The sequence below is a fragment of the Eschrichtius robustus genome, chromosome 7 (assembly GCF_028021215.1).
Source record: "Eschrichtius robustus isolate mEscRob2 chromosome 7, mEscRob2.pri, whole genome shotgun sequence".
NCBI classification, from domain to species: domain Eukaryota; kingdom Metazoa; phylum Chordata; class Mammalia; order Artiodactyla; family Eschrichtiidae; genus Eschrichtius; species Eschrichtius robustus.
In genome coordinates, this window is record NC_090830.1 from 77,459,997 (window position 1) to 77,478,298 (window position 18,302).

At 35.2% G+C, this 18,302-nt stretch overlaps 1 protein-coding gene across 1 annotated transcript in view; it reads right to left on the minus strand.

Moving 5' to 3' along the window:
* MICU1 (mitochondrial calcium uptake 1) overlaps window positions 1-18,302 on the minus strand; it is a 224,210-nt gene that overhangs the window by 134,040 nt on the left and 71,868 nt on the right. The window contains exon 5 of the mRNA XM_068547778.1: window positions 9,421-9,464. Coding sequence (XP_068403879.1) covers window positions 9,421-9,464 — 44 coding nt within the window. The remainder of the gene's footprint in view (window positions 1-9,420; window positions 9,465-18,302) is intronic.

The window sequence follows — 18,302 nt, forward strand, 5'->3', positions numbered from 1 at the left end:
CTACAGAGGTTGACTACTCAATGCTGCAGGTTCTGGAGACTTCCAAGTCCTTACCAATTCCTACCTCTTTTCTCTTCTCCTCATTGTCTAGTAAGGGCACCTAAGTGAGGCAAGTCATTTTAAACCTCTAAGCCTTAAACCACACAATTATCAAAGGAGAGGAAGAATTTTTAGCTGCCTCCTACAAACTGTCCTGCCATAAACAGAGAACTGGAAGTGGCTGTCCTCAATCACAGGTGTTAACACCTCATTTGATTTACACTCCTTAGCACTCTGCATGATGGTTGTGCCACAGCTATTCTAAAACAAAATCTCCAGGATTAGAAACACTGATAATGGGATTATCAATAAATTATTTTGATACAGTAATTTAAATATTTGTTGGTTTGTTTCAGAATGCAATTAAAGGCAAAGGTGGTAAAATAGTCTACTGCACCAATAACAGGATGATTGGTTTGGGGGTTTGGTAAGGAGACTACTAAAAATATATATCATTTTAAGAACAAGGAAGCACAGGAAAAATGTTGTATAAAAAATAAACAGCACCTTGTGATCTTCATTAATTAAATAATTATTTTAAACCAAAGGAGGTTCTAATTAAGCTTAGTTTATATTTTTATTAAGAAATGCAAGAGTAATGTTTTTTAATGAATATATTTTGAATACATTTTAATAGTTTATAAACTATAATTAAGAAGTCTAAGCCTTCAAAGATCAATTTGAAAAGTACTTCTTAGGCGTGTCCTTGAAATTCTCTTTTGTCAGCCTACAATCTATTCTTTTTTATGATTTTCTCCATGTATTTGCTGCTTTTCCATTTAAAGTTGTTGATTAGCTCAAAAAAGCAAAATAATGAAGTCTTTCTAAATGTTCCATCTGTTTCCCCTTAAGTCATTTTATTGAGCAAAGTACAACTAAGCAACTGCTTATCTGTATTTATCATTTAAGAAATTTCAAAAGAAAAAAAAAAAAAACTACTGATTTTTCACTTGAAGTTACTGTTGTCTCATCATCCCTGCTACAGTTCAACTAGGAACACGGCATCCCTACTAAGACTATTTAAATGACCCAAGTAACTGAGTATCCATTATACAATGATTAAAACAGTTTCTTGACCTTTGGTGTGACACATAATATTAAAACTTCCTTTTAAATTATGCTAGGTACTATATTCTCAAGGACTTGTGCAGTGTTTGAATTGTCATATTAAAGATTTGTTAATTTAAAGTGACAGGAACTGAATCACTCTGAAGGGAGCAGGGAAAGGACATGAACATGCACTGAACCTTTGTCCCTGAAGCCTTACTATGGGTTTTGAAACATTAATTAATTTAAGGCACATGCTGCTGAGTCAGTACCTGCCAGGAATCCTGATCAGAAGACGAGAAAAAGAAAAATAAATAACATTGTTTGATTATATGAACAAAAACTCCCAAATCAAATATATTTATATCACAAACTATTATAACATATAAAGGACCAAATGTGATTTGGAATAAAATCACTGAACACCCGAAACAGGAAATGAGGAATACATAAAAATATTTTATATATTATCTGCTAGGTACAGTAAGACAAAACAAAACAAAAACCCAAATAACTCAATAACCTCGCCGAAATAAAACATACAATTACAGAAAAACTTCACATTACTATAAAAAGAAAATGCATGAATAATTACCTATTTCTTAAAGAAAAGGGAAAGCAAACACTTAACTTTTTTCCATGGGTAGTGAAACCATTTCTTTAATTAAGGTTTCCTTTAAGGGTATCTCACTATCATTTCATGATATACTATTTTTTAACTTCATGGCAAATTCATTGCTTTAGCACCTATATTTAACATATAGGCAACCAAACTCAGATGAGTTCAGAGGATTAATAACTACCCTAAGGAAGAGTTCAGAATGACTACTTAGAAACAGGTCTCTTGCAAAATTATGTTGCACTAAATAAAGTACTATTCATGTTAGTAACAAAAAGCCAGCCATCATGAAGGCTGGCACTGATGAAGCAGTTTAAGTTAGCTAATTCAGCTGGGTACCACTCCAAAGTACCTTCATATATCAAATGGTTTAAAAAATTTTTTTTCAACAAATAAACTTCACTGGCTGTGAAATAAAATTTGACCTGAACTTATCATACTTCTCAAACCAACCTTAGCAGCATGATAAAAGTTCTTGACTGAAAAATATATGCTATCAACAATTTACAAGCCTAAGGCTAGGACTGATGTGACAGAGGCCCAAAGGATTTTACAGTATTGTGGTGAGATGAATCACTGTGAACACAGAACAGCTCAGATATGAGAAATCAAACCAGAGGTCTCTCTCCAGTTCATAGACTAGCCATTTAATCCCGGCCAATTGCTTGTTACAGAGATAACACAAGGAGATTTTTATAGCTGATTTAACTGGGAAGGAAAGAACAACGGAGAGAGCAATTATGAAGAGCACACGCTTTTCTATAGCATTTCATACAAACCGAGAAAGAAGATAACATACATGATAGCAGCTAACTCCTTTCATAAATTGAGTAAAGGGCTGAAAGTCATGCAAAATAGCTATAATTTGTAGAGCCAGATACTTTACCTATTGTCCTGAATTTACAGTTACAGAAGATAATTGACACTCAGAGGTTAAGTGGTCTCTTGCCCAAGGTTATCCATCAAGTATGTGGCACAGAGTCCATATCTGAATACAGGATTGTCTATATCCAAAACCACATTCTCTCATCCTGCGCTATTACACACTGACGAGTACAGCAATCCATAATTTTGTATTTTTCATATTCGATTCAGAATACTTACATCTACTAATCGTTTACATGTAGCTTGTCAAATACTTAGATGCTCAAATTGGAAATCCCTTGTAAAATATTTCAGACACCAAAACCAGATTTTCTGAGGACTGCAGTGTATAAAAGAGAACTAAAATTGCTAATTTGTAAGAAGAGAGAAAAATGAGAAAATGGTTTTAAAATAATTTAAAGAACTTTGGATGGGAAAGAAGGAAGACAAAAAAATCTGAGACTAAAAATAAAACAGAAAATTACAACAGGTGTCAAAGGATTTTCTGAAATGTTGAATCTGTACTTGATTTCATTTTGGTAATGTAATTACATTTTAAACTTCTGCTTGTCTAAAGACTAACTATAATGAGTAGCTCTATTCAAATTATTCTACATTTAACACACAACCAATCAATATTTGAAAGAGTAAATAGTTTAGTTTATAACAGAAATACTATTTTCTCTGCTATCTTGACTACAATGAGCCAGGATCCAGTTTTTGAAATATAGATGACAGTTTTCACCTTAAGAGTGATGCCTTCGATTAAAAAAAAAAAAAAAAAAAAGACAGCATTTTCAAAATGCAAGTGGTGTTCATGGCATATGAGAAAACAATGGAGCAAATAACAGTGAAGTTGAAATTCTAACTTCTAAATTCAGGCATTAAAATTTGTATATCTCTTGTTTTCTTCCTTTAAAGTGAAACACTATGTGGTTTCTCAGGTTAATATTGGCTTCTAGCTGTACTTCATCAAAGCAGAAACAGTTAACTTCAATACTCTTACCAAAAACAACGTGAAATAGCAAGTTCTTTCTCACACAAATAGCATTAAGTTAGTAAAATAAAAGAAATATTTGATGAGAAATTTCTATTTACAAATAGATCATGCAGACAAGTAGCTTAGATATACGAAAGGTGGTATAGCATAGTCCTTAAGATGGTGAACTCTAGAGCCAGACTACCAATTTGGAATCTTGGCTCCACCACTTACTAACTATATGATCTTAGGTCAAAAAAAAAAAAAAAAAGTTACTTAACTTTTATGTACTTTAGTATCTTATTTGCAAAATAATGAAAACAGTAAGCTATCTAAAAGAGTGGCTGTGTGGATTAGAGTAATTATGTATAAACACTTAGAACAGTGTTTGGCATATAATAAACACTCAAAAAACTTCAACTATTCTTCTTTTTCGTATTATTATGATTAGTAGCAGTAATAGTTCCCTCAAGAGACAAATAGAGTCAAGCATTTTTCATTTAGATTTTACTTTCAACTGGAAAAATAAACCACTGACAACCAATGAGTGGATATGTTAATGGGTTTTTTTAAAAGGGCGCAATCATCACCCCTAAAATAATATATAATTATGAAAATATTTGTGGAGAACTTCAGCATTCGAAGAATTGAAATACTTTATCCTCTTAGAATGTTACACTTTTTAGGGCAAATGGAAACATGGATCAAAAAGACATGGAACAAAAATAATAAAATTCTGCCTATATATTCACATTTATCAATAGAAAGACCTGAATAAATACATCAATTCACCAAGAATTTAGAATTGACTGGTTTCAAGTCTCTGGAAACCAAAAGAAAGAGAGAGCGAGAGAGATGTGCCCAATTAACAATGCAGAATTCATAAGAACATCAATCCTGCTATAAAAATTTGAGCAAAATTAAAGCAATTCAAATAAATGTGAAGATTCACCAAACTCTATCCTATAGGAATTTCAGCAACACCCCCCCCAATTTACATTTCTTTGATCTGCAATACAATTCACTCTTAGAAGACAGGAAATCCCTCACATAACTTACTATACACGTCAAGGAGTAATAGTAATACTAGACCTTATTCCAGACTCATATTTTATCTGTGATATGAAGTAAATAATCACAACTCAAATAAAGCATTAAGAGTATTACATTACAGGAAAAAAAAATGTGCCCACACTCCCCTTGGGGAACCACGACTTTCCCTTAAAGGGAATGGATTTTTAAACTTCATTTACCAATATTTTTAAAAGAACTTTTACCTAGTAAGCAATTAAAAGCATTTCGTTATATTAAAGCTTTGCTTTTTAACTACAGCTCCATCTTTTTTTCTGCATATCTTTTCTATTATAAACACTGTAATTGGTATTTCCTTTTCTAGACTTTGAACATACTTTTATCTCTTTCACCTCAATGTGGACAACATTTCATCTTAATTTGATTTAAATTGTTTTCCTGTTCCATGTAAACAAACATTCTTGTAAGTATCATAAAGGAGATGGGAATAAAACACAAGTTAATTTTTTCTTCCAAATTAGGAGAGATTCTAAGAGGACTGTAATTACAAATAATGAAAAAATTCATTCCAGAGGCAGGACTTCTGAAATGTTCAGGGAGAGGTTAGGGAAAAAGGCAACTTGATAGAAAGGAAAGAATAAAAAACCTATTTTCCGAAAAAAGAAATACATGGTGGAATGATATGATGAACAATTAGTTTCAATGGGCGATTCACTGTTACTTAAAAGAAGAGTATGAACTTTAAAGTTTTTAGAAGAGAGAAGAGGACTACATCAAAGCTCCGGAATACTGGTATTCTTTGCTTAGAAAAAATTTTACCTAGCCCATGCAGTTTTCTACTGTAACTTAAAAAAAAAAGGTAGGGTTTGAGATGGAGGAAGTTGTCTATTATAGGCGATAGGAACAGAAAATACAAAACATAATTTCTATACTTGGTATGCTGAGGAAAAAAAGGAGAAGTAAGAGAAACAGGATAATGAAGGGTATAAACCACTTGAGATAAACCACACCAATACAGGACAGCAATTAACTGATTAAATGAACAAATATTTGATGATTATGTAAAATACAGGCTCCACTTAGAAATGGTGCTTTGTTTTATAGACCAATTATTGGATGATAAAAAATTAAACTCAGGAAAAAATATAGTTTTCATTAAAGAAATAATCCAAAATTCATGAAATAACTGCATTAACAAATCATAAGGAGAATGCATGGACAATGTAGGGAGAGAGTGCATTTTTTAAAAATCTGTGATATATTACACTAAAACAAAAGCCAGACCATATTTTGTATTACCATCTATACACTAGTGCTAACACTCTATTTATAATAATTTTCAAATATCCTCTAATAGAAAATCTGAACTCTTTCAAGCTTTGAGGTTTTTAAACTTTTAAACCTAGTCTGAATATTTTTACAAATATCACTTAACTAAAAAATATATTCTTAAAACCAAAGGTCACTGACTATAGCTTCTTTATATTGAAATACAAGGCCTGTGTTAGTAGATGGTAGATAGTGAAATGCATAAATGATGCAAGTGCCAATAACAAGGTACTGCAAGACTTTTCTACAAAGGAAATTGCTAAGCATCCTTAGAGTAAGGGATTAGCATACATTAACATAAGGCAGTGATAAGCTCTAGAAAAAGATCTTCCCCAAAATTCAAAAGCTGCTTAATCAAATTCAGTTTCACAGACTATCAGTTGAAACAGGAATGTTTCATTTACTTCTTGAGAATTTTCTAGTCAAAAAGAATAGGAGAAAAGATGACAAGTATCAAAGTAAGAAATAACTGTTCAATTATTTGTCAATATCAGTTGGGCCATTCTTTTCTACTTTGTATCTGGAGTTTGTATGAAATTCAAGTACAAATGAGAAAACACCCCAGGAAGATGATACTACTTCTACATTTGTTCTTGCTTTCAATGACAAAAGCACTAAAGTGCAATTCAACTAGAGGGCAATAAAATAAGCTAGTGTTTCTTACTGGTCAAATGATGGACTTAATTAAATGGTGTGCTGAATGTTAAAACAATGGGGGAATAAGAGGATGAGAATAAATATTTCTCTAAGCAATTTATAATTAGTTCATCTTCCAAGTTTAAAAAAAAGAGAGCGAGAGAGAAAGAAAATTATCCATTAAAAAATTCAAAGTAAGTTTGAAAGGAAATTCCTCACGGGTGTTAACTTTCTACTAACTTCTAATCATCATGCATGAAATTTACTGTAATTACCATGTACATCTGTTTTTTCAACAGGATATTATCTTAGGAGTTATACACTCTGGAAACTGCTACTCAAGAATTGAGATTTTCTGATTGGGAAAACAAAAGAGCCATGAAGATCCAAAGGAAAATAATTAAGATCGACAGTTGAATAAGCATTGATTCTTATAATTATCGAGTGAAGAACTTGATGCATGGCAAAAATCCCTGGAAAAACTACTAAACTGATTAAACACTGAATGAAATTTGCACTCTTCATTATATAAGATTTAAAAACAGTATAGAAACTACTTTCTTAGACTTCATATGAAATAAAAGACAATTCATAAAGATATAAACTAGAGGTGAACTAAGTTTAAGAATCCTATTTAGGAAACATAACCTTCACTCCAAAACAAAACCTTAATAATATATTTGATAGAAATTACTACAGGACTTAAATGAAGAACCTGGAAAAGGAATTAAACATGCATATTACAACATGGATGAAAGGGAAATCTGTGCACTCTGCTAGGGGAACAAGCTATCTGGCTCAGGGTCACTGTCTCAGTTTTATACCTCCTTATATAAGTATCCCACTCCTCTATTTGCTTTCAGAACCCGTTCCCCTGGATGAAGTCAACTTTCATATGCCTGACTTTCATGTAGGTCATACTTTCAAAGATTATACATTAATATCCTTTAATCTTGTCTTTCCTACTCTGATTTCAGAATTTTATGCTTCAGTGCATAAACACTTGCAACTATAATCTGCTAAGATTGCCTTCCAAACATAGAAGCACTGCCATTTTTGTTTCCATAGCAAGATGGGTACACAAATACTTTAATGTTTTACTGCATTTTACTCTTGCTATTTTATAAAAATGAGTGGAAATAAAAAAAAATGCAAATGGCACAAATGATAAGAAATGTAGAGCTCATAAATTTAATACAATTGAAACCAACACTGAGCTCATCAGTCATGCCAAAAGTTGCAAATTTTTAGCATCAAGTGGACAGGTACTGGCCAAAACAGGAAAAAATTAAACAGCACATATGAAACATGAGTTACCATTAGGACTTCTATATTCGGGAGCTCTCTAGGAATGGAAATTCCCCTTTTAACATGTAAAGTTGCTGTTCAACTTGCACATATTCAACTTCTTTACATGTTTTCAGGTTTACAAGAGAGGACTGAATTCTCATGCTACTCTGGATTCCCTCAGTAGCCAAAAAAAAAAAAAAAAGTGATCTGTAAAATTGATTTTGCAATAAGATATTAGTGGCATAATGAGTCATACCTCCAAGAAATATGTGATTGACTAATTGATTTTTTTCCAAGTCATCAAACATTTATTGATTACCTCTTATGTGCCAGGCATGCTCTGGACTCTGAGTGACATAAAGACAGATAAGATAGGGACCTAACCTGCCAAAGACTCTGAAATCAGACCCTGACATCAATGTCTGCAGCAACCCCTCACATGGATAAGGTATTTTATCATACATAAAGCAGAGACACCAAGGATCAGCGAGAAGACTGGTCTGCCCCAAAGCAGAGCCAGGACTCTGAACCTGGGTCTCCTAACATCTAAATGCCCTTTCTTTTTGTTCATGCTTTCTTTTAGAATATGTGCCACCTGAATAGAAAAGGTAATTTTTAGGCTGGAAGCCTTGGCTGAGATCTCTCAACTCTTAAGGCAGCCACTCATTCCTTCTACTTGTGCAAAAGACCTTAGCACTTATATCTTCACCTTACCAGTACATGTAGTTTTACATAAGGATGCAGGATTGACACATCCCTGCAAGATCAGTTTCTACTAATCCTGACTTCTACCCACCTAGACCTTTGTTTGTAATCCTGCCTTTTCCAGCCACTTCATGATTTTCCTTCTGATTTCCTTCTCTTTAAGCTTTGTACAGCCATCCCTGACTCGCTCTTCCTTCTGCACTTTCTTCCTCCTCTTTAAAATTGACCTTTTACTTTTCTTTCTGACCCTGTGTAATATTTTCTTTTTCTTTTTGGAGAATTCAGCCTGAAAGGGGAAAACATGTTTAACTGACTGTTTTGAGACACTAAAATTGAAAGTTTTATTTTCTATACTAAATGATTTACTATATGATTTATTCAGGCATAAAATAAAGAAGTGAAAGTAAGCCTAATGCAAATTTACATACAATTTGGGGTGCTCTTCATAATTGTTATAAAGCTGTAAGGACTTCTGTAATTTTCTAGTTAGGATTATTGCTATATACTATCAAAGCCTAAGGAAGGTCAAATCAGATAGGTGTTTTTATAAGAAATGTAAATGTAATATTGGGGGGCTTGTTAACCTTTATAATGGCTATTGAATTAAAATTCAAATGTCAACATACACTGAATTAGCCCTTAATATATACAGCGGGTAACCCATCAGTAATACCCTATACGGAAAAACACAGAAGAGCATTCTGCTTGATTTTTTTCTGTAGAAGCATTTGAAGGCACTTACAGGCCTCCCAACCTAAGCAACAAGCTTTTTTGATAAGAAAAACAGGTATGCAGAAATTTCTCACTAATAATTCTAGAGGAGCTTTAAAATCTTCTTAGTAAACAACAGGATATATACGTTGTATCATAGTTCACTCACCTTTCCATCAAAGCGTTTTATTGTATATTGATCCAGACCCAAGTCTGTAAAAGAGAAAAAAGCAATACTTAGTCACTGATTATAACTCAGGTGAAACATATGAATTGACAGCTCTCAGTTTTGTTTCCAATCATTCAATTAAATGTACTAGACGGTTTAGCCACAACATTATTCAAAGTCCATAGAAATGAAAATTTTGTCCCACCTTCAGACTCAAAGTGTCAGTGCTAAAAGATACCAACCTTTTACTTTATATATGAGAATATGAAGCTCTGAGATAAAGAGGGTAAAAGTTCATGTGCAAACCTATTCAACAGTAGAGTCAAACTGGAACTCTGGACTCTTCCCAAGGTGATGCTCTTTTCCATTACATCAAAATGATATATATTACCTCTAAATAAGGTGAGGGATATTAGTTTAATCTGAATGCATAATAATTTTTTGTATAAAGTTAAAGAGAGAAGACTTTAATATCAGAAGACATTTTGCAACGCACCTAAACAGATAAATAGACCATCTTAATATTACTTTTTAAAGGTGGGTTAAGGGACTTCCCTGGTGGTCCAGTGGCTAAGACTCCATGCCCCCAGTGCAGGGGCAAGGGTTTGATCCCTGGTCAGGGAACTAGATCCCACATTCCACAACTAAAGATCCTGCATGCTGCAAGTAAAGATCCCACATGCCGCACGAAGATCCTGCATGCTACAACTAAGCTCTGGCACAGCCAGATAAATAATAAATTAAATAAATAAATAAATAAATAAATAAATAAATAAATAAAAATAAAGATGGGTTAAATAATAAATTTAACCTTGGGAATCCCTAGCATTGTGAAATCCTAAGCACTGTGAAAGATAAAAGCAAGTATATTAAGTGCTCCTGAGGGCTGGGATTTTCTGTCTTTGCTGACTGCTTTATCCCAGTACTTGAACAGTGGTTGATCAATAAATACCTAAAAAAAAATTGAATGAGTAACATACAATCCCTTCCTTGAAGAGTCACAATTTAGTAAGAAAGACATATGCATATAATAATATTACAAGGAAGGATACAATGAGTTCAATAAGAGGGTGGTGTGGGAGTTTTTAGAGTGGAGAAATCAGTTCCCAATTACACTTATTTTTCTTGCATAATTACTCAGTTCTTTTCTTTCAGTTCTCACTTTATTCATGCCAGTTCAGACCCTTACCTCATTATGCCCACAGTATTACAATGATAGGATTATCACTGCTCCCAAAGAAAGCTTTTTGCATTTCTGCTTCTACACATTTGGTTACACAGGCTCCTTATCTAAAATATGCTTCACCTTCTAGAAGCCTGCCCTGAACAAAATGAACCACTGACTGAAAAAGAAAGAGATAAGTCAGGAAAAAGGAAAATTTAAAAACAAATCTAATTTGAAACCTCACAGATTCTCAAGAAGATACCAGTCATAAAGGTAGAACATGTTTCTATGATAAGAGAACAGAAAACAAGAAAGAGTTATAGACAATTAAAACTATGATTGCCTATCTCCCCCCTATTTCTTTTTTCTTTAAAGTTGGGCTTATCCTTATTTATTTATTTATTTATTTATTTATTTATTTATTTATTTATTTATTTATTTATGGCTGTGTTGGGTCTTCGTTTCTGTGCTAGGGCTTTCTCTAGTTGTGGCAAGCGGGGGCCACTCTTCATCGCGGTGCGCGGGCCTCTCACTATCGCGGCCTCTCTTGTTGCGGAGCACAGGCTCCAGACGCGCAGGCTCAGTAATTGTGGCTCACGGGCCCAGTTGCTCCGCGGCATGTGGGATCTTCCCAGACCAGGGCTCGAACCCGTGTCCCCTGCATTGGCAGGCAGATTCTCAACCACGACACCACCAGGGAAGCTCCTATTTCTTAACATACTGTCAAAAGATTAGGAAAAGGTTATCTCTCAGGACCACTGCCAAAAAGACAACAGGATGGAAAACAGGAAATAGAAGAGAGAATTATAGAGAAACAGAGACTCAATACAAGATCCTATGTCATACAAGACCTTTTCTCATTCAGAAATAGATAAGAAATAATCCAAAAAGTATTACCAGAAAATTTCTCAGAGCTGAAGAGTGACACAAATTAAAAGAACTTATTTAATCAAAATGAACAAAACCTACTTGTAATCCAGTTGTATGCTTGTAAAATTTCAGAATACCAAGAACAAGAAAATCCTCAGAGTTCCCAGAAAAAAACCTTCCTAGTCCTTTAAAAAGAAATGAGAATTAGTCTAGGATCAGATATCTCATGAGTAAAACTTGGTACATCAACTAAGGGAAATATATGCTTACTAATTAGAGCAACACTGTCCAACAGAAATATAATGTGAGCAATAAATGTAAGCCACATGTATAATTAAAAATTTTCTAGGGGCTTCCCCGGTGGCGCAGTGGTTTAGAACCCGCCTGCCGATGCAGGGGACATGGGTTCGATCCCTGGTCCGGGAAGATCCCACATACTGCAGAGCAACTAAGTCCGTGTGCCACAACGACTGAGCCTGCGCTCTAGAGCCCGTGAGCCACAACTACTGAGCCCACGTGCCGCAACTACTGAAGCCCACACGCCTAGAGCCTGTGCTCCACAACGAGAGAAGCCACCACAATGAGAAGCCCACTCACTGCAACGAAAAGTAGCCCCCGCTCACCGCAACTAGAGAAAGCCCACGCTCAGCAACGAAGACCTAACACAGCCAAAAATAAATAAATAAAATAAATAAATTTACTAAAAAAAAAAATTTCAAACAGCTACTTTTAAGAAAGCAAATAGAATGTATAACTGATTCACTTTGTTATAAAGCAGAAACTGACACACCATTGTAAAGCAATTATACTCTAATAAAGATGTTAAAAAAAAAGATCGGGGGCAAGATGGCGGAAGAGTAAGACGCGGAGATCACCTTCCTTCCCACAGATACATTAGAAATACATCTACACGTGGAACTGCTCCTACAGAACACCCACTGAACGCTGGCAGAAGATGTCAGACCTCCCAAAAGGCAAGAAACTCCCCAGGTACTTGGTGTGGATGAAAGGCTCTTGGTGCTCCAGCCAGGCATCAGGGCTGTGCCTCTAAGGTGGAAGAGCCAACTTCAGGACGCTGGTCCACAAGAGACCTCTCAGCTCCACGTAATACCAAACGGTGAAAATCTCTCAGAGATCTCCATCTCAACATCAAGATCCAGCTTCACTCAATGACCAGCAAGCTACAGTGCTGGACACCCTATGCCAAACAACTAGCAAGACAGGAACACAGCCCCATCCATTAGCAGAGAGGCTGCCTAAAATCATAATAAGGCCACAGACACCCCAAAACACACCACCAGACATGGACGTGCCCACCAGAAAGACAAGATCCAGCCTCATCCACCAGAACACAGGCACTAGTCCCCTCCACCAGGAAGCCTACACAACCCACTGAACCAACCTTAGCCACTGGGGACAGATACCAAAAACAACGGGAACTACGAACCTGCAGCCTGTGAAAAGGAGACCCCAAACACAGTAAGATAAGCAAAATGAGAAGACAGAAAAACACACAGCAGATGAAGGAGCAGGGTCAAAACACACCAGACCTAACAAATGAAGAGGAAATAGGCAGTCTACCTGAAAAAGAATTCAGAATAATGATAGTAAAGATGATCCAAAATCTTGGAAATAGAATAGACAAAATGCAAGAAACATTTAACAAGGATGTAGAAGAACTAAAGAGGAACCAAGCAACGATGAAAAACACAATAAATGAAATTAAAAATACTCTAGATGGGATCAATAGCAGAATAACTGAGGCAGAAGAACAGATAAGTGACCTGGAAGATAAAATAGTGGAAATAACTACTGCAGAGCAGAATAAAGAAAAAAGAATGAAAAGAACTGAGGACAGTCTCAGAGACCTCTGGGACAACATTAAACACACCAACATTCGAATTATAGGGGTCCCAGAAGAAGAAGAGAAAAAGAAAGGGACTGAGAAAATATTTGAAGAGATTATAGTTGAAAACTTCCCTAATATGGGAAAGGAAATAGTTAATCAAGTCCTGGAAGCACAGAGAGTCCCATACAGGATAAATCCAAGGAGAAACACGCCAAGACACATATTAATCAAACTATCAAAAATTAAATATAAAGAAAACATATTAAAAGCATCAAGGGAAAAACAACAAATAACACACAAGGGAATCCCCATAAGGTTAACAGCTGATCTTTCAGCAGAAACTCTGCAAGCCAGAAGGGAGTGGCAGGATATACTTAAAGTGATGAAGGAGAAAAACGTACAACCAAGATTACTCTATCCAGCAAGGATCTCATTCAGATTTGATGGAGAAATTAAAACCTTTACAGACAAACAAAAGCTGAGAGAGTTCAGCACCACCAAACCAGCTTTACAACAAATGCTAAAGGAACTTCTTTAGGCAAGAAACACAAGAGAAGGAAAACACCTACAATAACAAACCCAAAACATTTAAGAAAATGGGAATAGGAACATACATATCGATAATTACCTTAAATGTAAATGGATTAAATGCTCCCACCAAAAGACACAAACTGGCTGAATGGATACAAAAACAAGACCCATATATATGCTGTCTACAAGAGATCCACTTCAGACCTAGAGATACATACAGACTGAAAGTGAGGGGATGGAAAAAGATATTCCATGCAAATGGAAATCAAAAGAAAGCTGGAGTAGCAATTCTCACATCAGACAAAATAGACTTTAAAATAAAGACTATTACAAGAGACAAAGAAGGACACTATATAATGATCAAGGGATATATCCAAGAGGAAGGTATAACAATTGTAAATATTTATGCACCCAACATGATACATTAAACAAGATGGACTTAATTGGTATTTATAGGACATTCCACCCAAAAACAACAGAATACACATTTTTCTTAAGTGCTCATGGATCATTCTCCAGGATAGATCATATCTTGGGTCACAAATCAAGCCTTGGTAAATTTAAGAAAATTGAAATCGTATCAAGTATCTTTTCCGACCACAACGCTATGAGACTAGATATCAATTACAGGAAAAGATCTGTAAAAAATACAAACACATGCAGGCTACACAATACACTACTTAATAACGAAGTGATCACTGTAGAAATCAAAGGGGAAATAAAAAAATACCTAGAAACAAATGACAATGGAGACACGATGACCCAAAACCTATGGGATGCAGCAAAAGCAGTTCTAAGAGGGAAGTTTATAGCAATACAAGCCTACATCAAGAAACAGGAAACATCTCGAATAAACAACCTAACCTTGCACCTAAAGCAATTAGAGAAAGAAGAACAAAAAAACCCCAAAGCTAGCAGAAGGAAAGAAATCATAAAGATCAGATCAGAAATAAATGAAAAAGAAATGAAGGAGACAATAGCAAAGATCAATAAAACTAAAAGCTGGGTCTTTGAGAAGATAAACAAAATTGATAAACCATTAGCCAGACTCATCAAGAGAAAAAAGGAGAAGACTCAAATCAATAGAATTAGAAATGAAAAAAGAGAAGTAACCACTGACACTGCAGAAATACAAACGATCATGAGAGATTACTAGAAGCAACTCTATGCCAATAAAATGGACAACCTGGAACAAATGGACAGATTCTTAGAAATGCACAACCTGCCGAGACTGAACCAGGAAGAAATAGAAAATATGAACAGACCAATCACAAGCACTGAAATTGAAACTGTGATTAAAAATCTTCCAACAAACAAAAGCCCAGGACCAGATGGCTTCACAGGCGAATTCTATCAAACATTTAGAGAAGAGCTAACACCTATCATTCTCAAACTCTTCCAAAATATTGCAGAGTGAGGAACACTCCCCAACTCATTCTATGAGGCCACCATCACCCTGATACCAAAACCAGACAAAGATGTCACAAAGAAAGAAAACTACAGGCCAATATCACTGATGAACATAGATGCAAAAATCCTCAACAAAATACTAGCAAACAGAATCCAACAGCACATTAAAAGGATCATATACCATGATCAAGTGGGGTTTATTCCAGGAATGCAAGGATTCTTCAATATATGCAAATCAATCAACGTGATACACCATATTAGCAAACTGAAAGATAAAAACCATATGATCATCTCAATAGATGCAGAGAAAGCTTTCGACAAAATTCAACACCCATTTATGATAAAAGCCCTGCAGAAAGTAGGCATAGAGGGAACTTTCCTCAACATAATAAAGGCCATATATGACAAACCCACAGCCAACATTGTCCTCAATGGTGAAAAACTGAAACCATTTCCACTAAGATCAGGAACAAGACAAGGTTGCCCACTCTCACCACTATGATTCAACATAGTTTTGGAAGTGTTAGCCACGGCAATCAGAGAAGAAAAAGAAATAAAAGGAATCCAAATCGGAAAAGAAGAAGTAAAGCTGTCACTGTTTGCAGATGACATGATACTATACATAGAGAATCCTAAAACTGCCACCAGAAAACTACTAGAGCTAATCAATGAATTTGGTAAAGTAGCAGGATACAAAATTAATGCACAGAAATCTCTTGCACTCCTATACACTAATGATTAAAAATCTGAAAGTGAAATTAAGAAAACACTCCTGTTTACCATTGCAACAAAAAGAATAAAATATCTAGGAATAAACCTACCTAAGGAGACAAAAGACCTGTATGCAGAAAATTATAAGACACTGATGAAAGAAATTAAAGATGATACAAATAGATGGAGAGATATACAATGTTCTTGGATTGGAAGAATCAACATTGTGAAAATGACTCTACTACCCAAAGCAATCTACAGATTCAATGCAATCTCTATCAAACTACTACTGGCATTTTTCACAGAACTAGAACAAAAAATTTCACAATTTGTATGGAAACACAAAAGACCCCAAATAGCCAAAGCAATCTTGAGAACGAAAAACGGAGCTGGAGGAATCAGGCTCCCTGACTTCACACTATATTACAAAGCTACAGTAATCAAGACAGTTTGGTACTGGCACAAAAACAGAAACATAGATCAATGGAACAGGATAGAAAGCCCAGAGATAAACCCACGCACATATGGTCACCTTATCTTTGATAAAGGAGGCAAGCATATACAGTGGAGAAAAGACAGCCTCTTCAATAAGTGGTGCTGGGAAAACTGGACAGGTACATGTAAAAGTATGAAATTAGAACACTCCCTGACACCATACACAAAAATAAACTCAAAATGGATTAAAGACCTAAGTGTAAGGCCAGACACTATCAAACTCTTAGAGGAAAACATAGGGAGAACACTCTATGACATAAATCACAGCAAGATCCTTTTTGGCCCAGCTCCTAGAGAAATGGAAATAAAAACAGAAATAAACAAATGGGACCTAATGAAACTTAAAAGCTTTTGCACAGCAAAGGAAACCATAAACAAGACCAAAAGACAACCCTCAGAATGGGAGAAAATATTTGCAAATGAAGCAACTGACAAAGGATTAATCTCCAAGATTTACAAGCAGCTCATGCAGCTCAATAACAAAAAAACAAACAACCCAATCCAAAAATGGGCAGAAGACCTAAATAGACATTTCTCCAAAGAAGATATACAGATTGCCAACAGACACATGAAAGAATGCTCAACATCATTAATCATTAGAGAAATGCATATCAAAACTACAATGAGATATCATCTCACACCGGTCAGAATGGCCATCATCAAAAAATCTAGAAACAATAAATGCTGGAGAGGGTGTGGAGAAAAGGGAACACTCTTGCACTGTTGGTGGGAATGTAAGTTGATACAGCCACTATGGAGAACAGTATGGAGGTTCCTTAAAACACTAAAAATAGAACTACCATATGACCCAGCAATCCCACTACTGGGCATATACCCTGAGAAAACCATAATTCAAAAAGAGTCATGTACCAAAATGTTCATTGCAGCTCTATTTACAATAGCCACGACATGGAAGCAACCTAAGTGTCCATCATCGGATGAATGGATAAAGAAGATGCGGCACATATATACAATGGAATATTACTCAGCCATAAAAAGAAATGAAATGGAGGTATTTGTAGTGAGGTGGATGGAGTTAGAGTCTGTCATACAGAGTGAAGTAAGTCAGAAAGAGAAAAACAAATACAGTATGCTAACACATATATATGGAATCTAAGGAAAAAAAAAAAAGGTCATGAAGAACCTAGTGGCAAGACGGGAATAAAGACACAGACCTACTAGAGAATGGACTTGAGGATATGGGGAGGGGGAGGGGTAAGATGTGACAGGGTGAGAGAGTGGCATGGACACGTATACACTACCAAATGTAAAACAGATAGCTAGTGGGAAGCAGCCGCATAGCACAGGGAGATCAGCTCGGTGCTTTGTGACCACCTAGAGGGGTGGGATAGGGAGGGTGGGAGGGAGGGAGACGCAAGAGGGAAGCGATATGGGAACATATGTATATGTACAACTGATTCACTTTGTTATAAAGCAGAAACTAACACACCATTGTAAAGCAATTATACTCCAATAAAGATGTTTAAAAAAAAAAGATGTTAAAAAAAAAGCAAATAGAAACAGGTAAAATTAATTTTAATAATATATTTTATTTAAATGAATATATCCAAAATAGCATCATTTCAATATGTAATCAATATAAAACTTGAGATATTTCACATTATTTTTTACACTAAGTTTTCAAAATCTGGTGTGTATTTTACAATTATAGCACATCTCAGTTCAGACTAGCTACATTACAAGTTATTATCGTAATATCCAGAAGAACTCAAAAGTTAAAAAATATTAAAGTGATTGCTTCTGTGACATAACTGGGAGGGTGGAGAAATTGGAACAGATCTGTGTTTTTCATTAAGAGCTCTTCACTATAGTTTGGAAAATATTTTACCA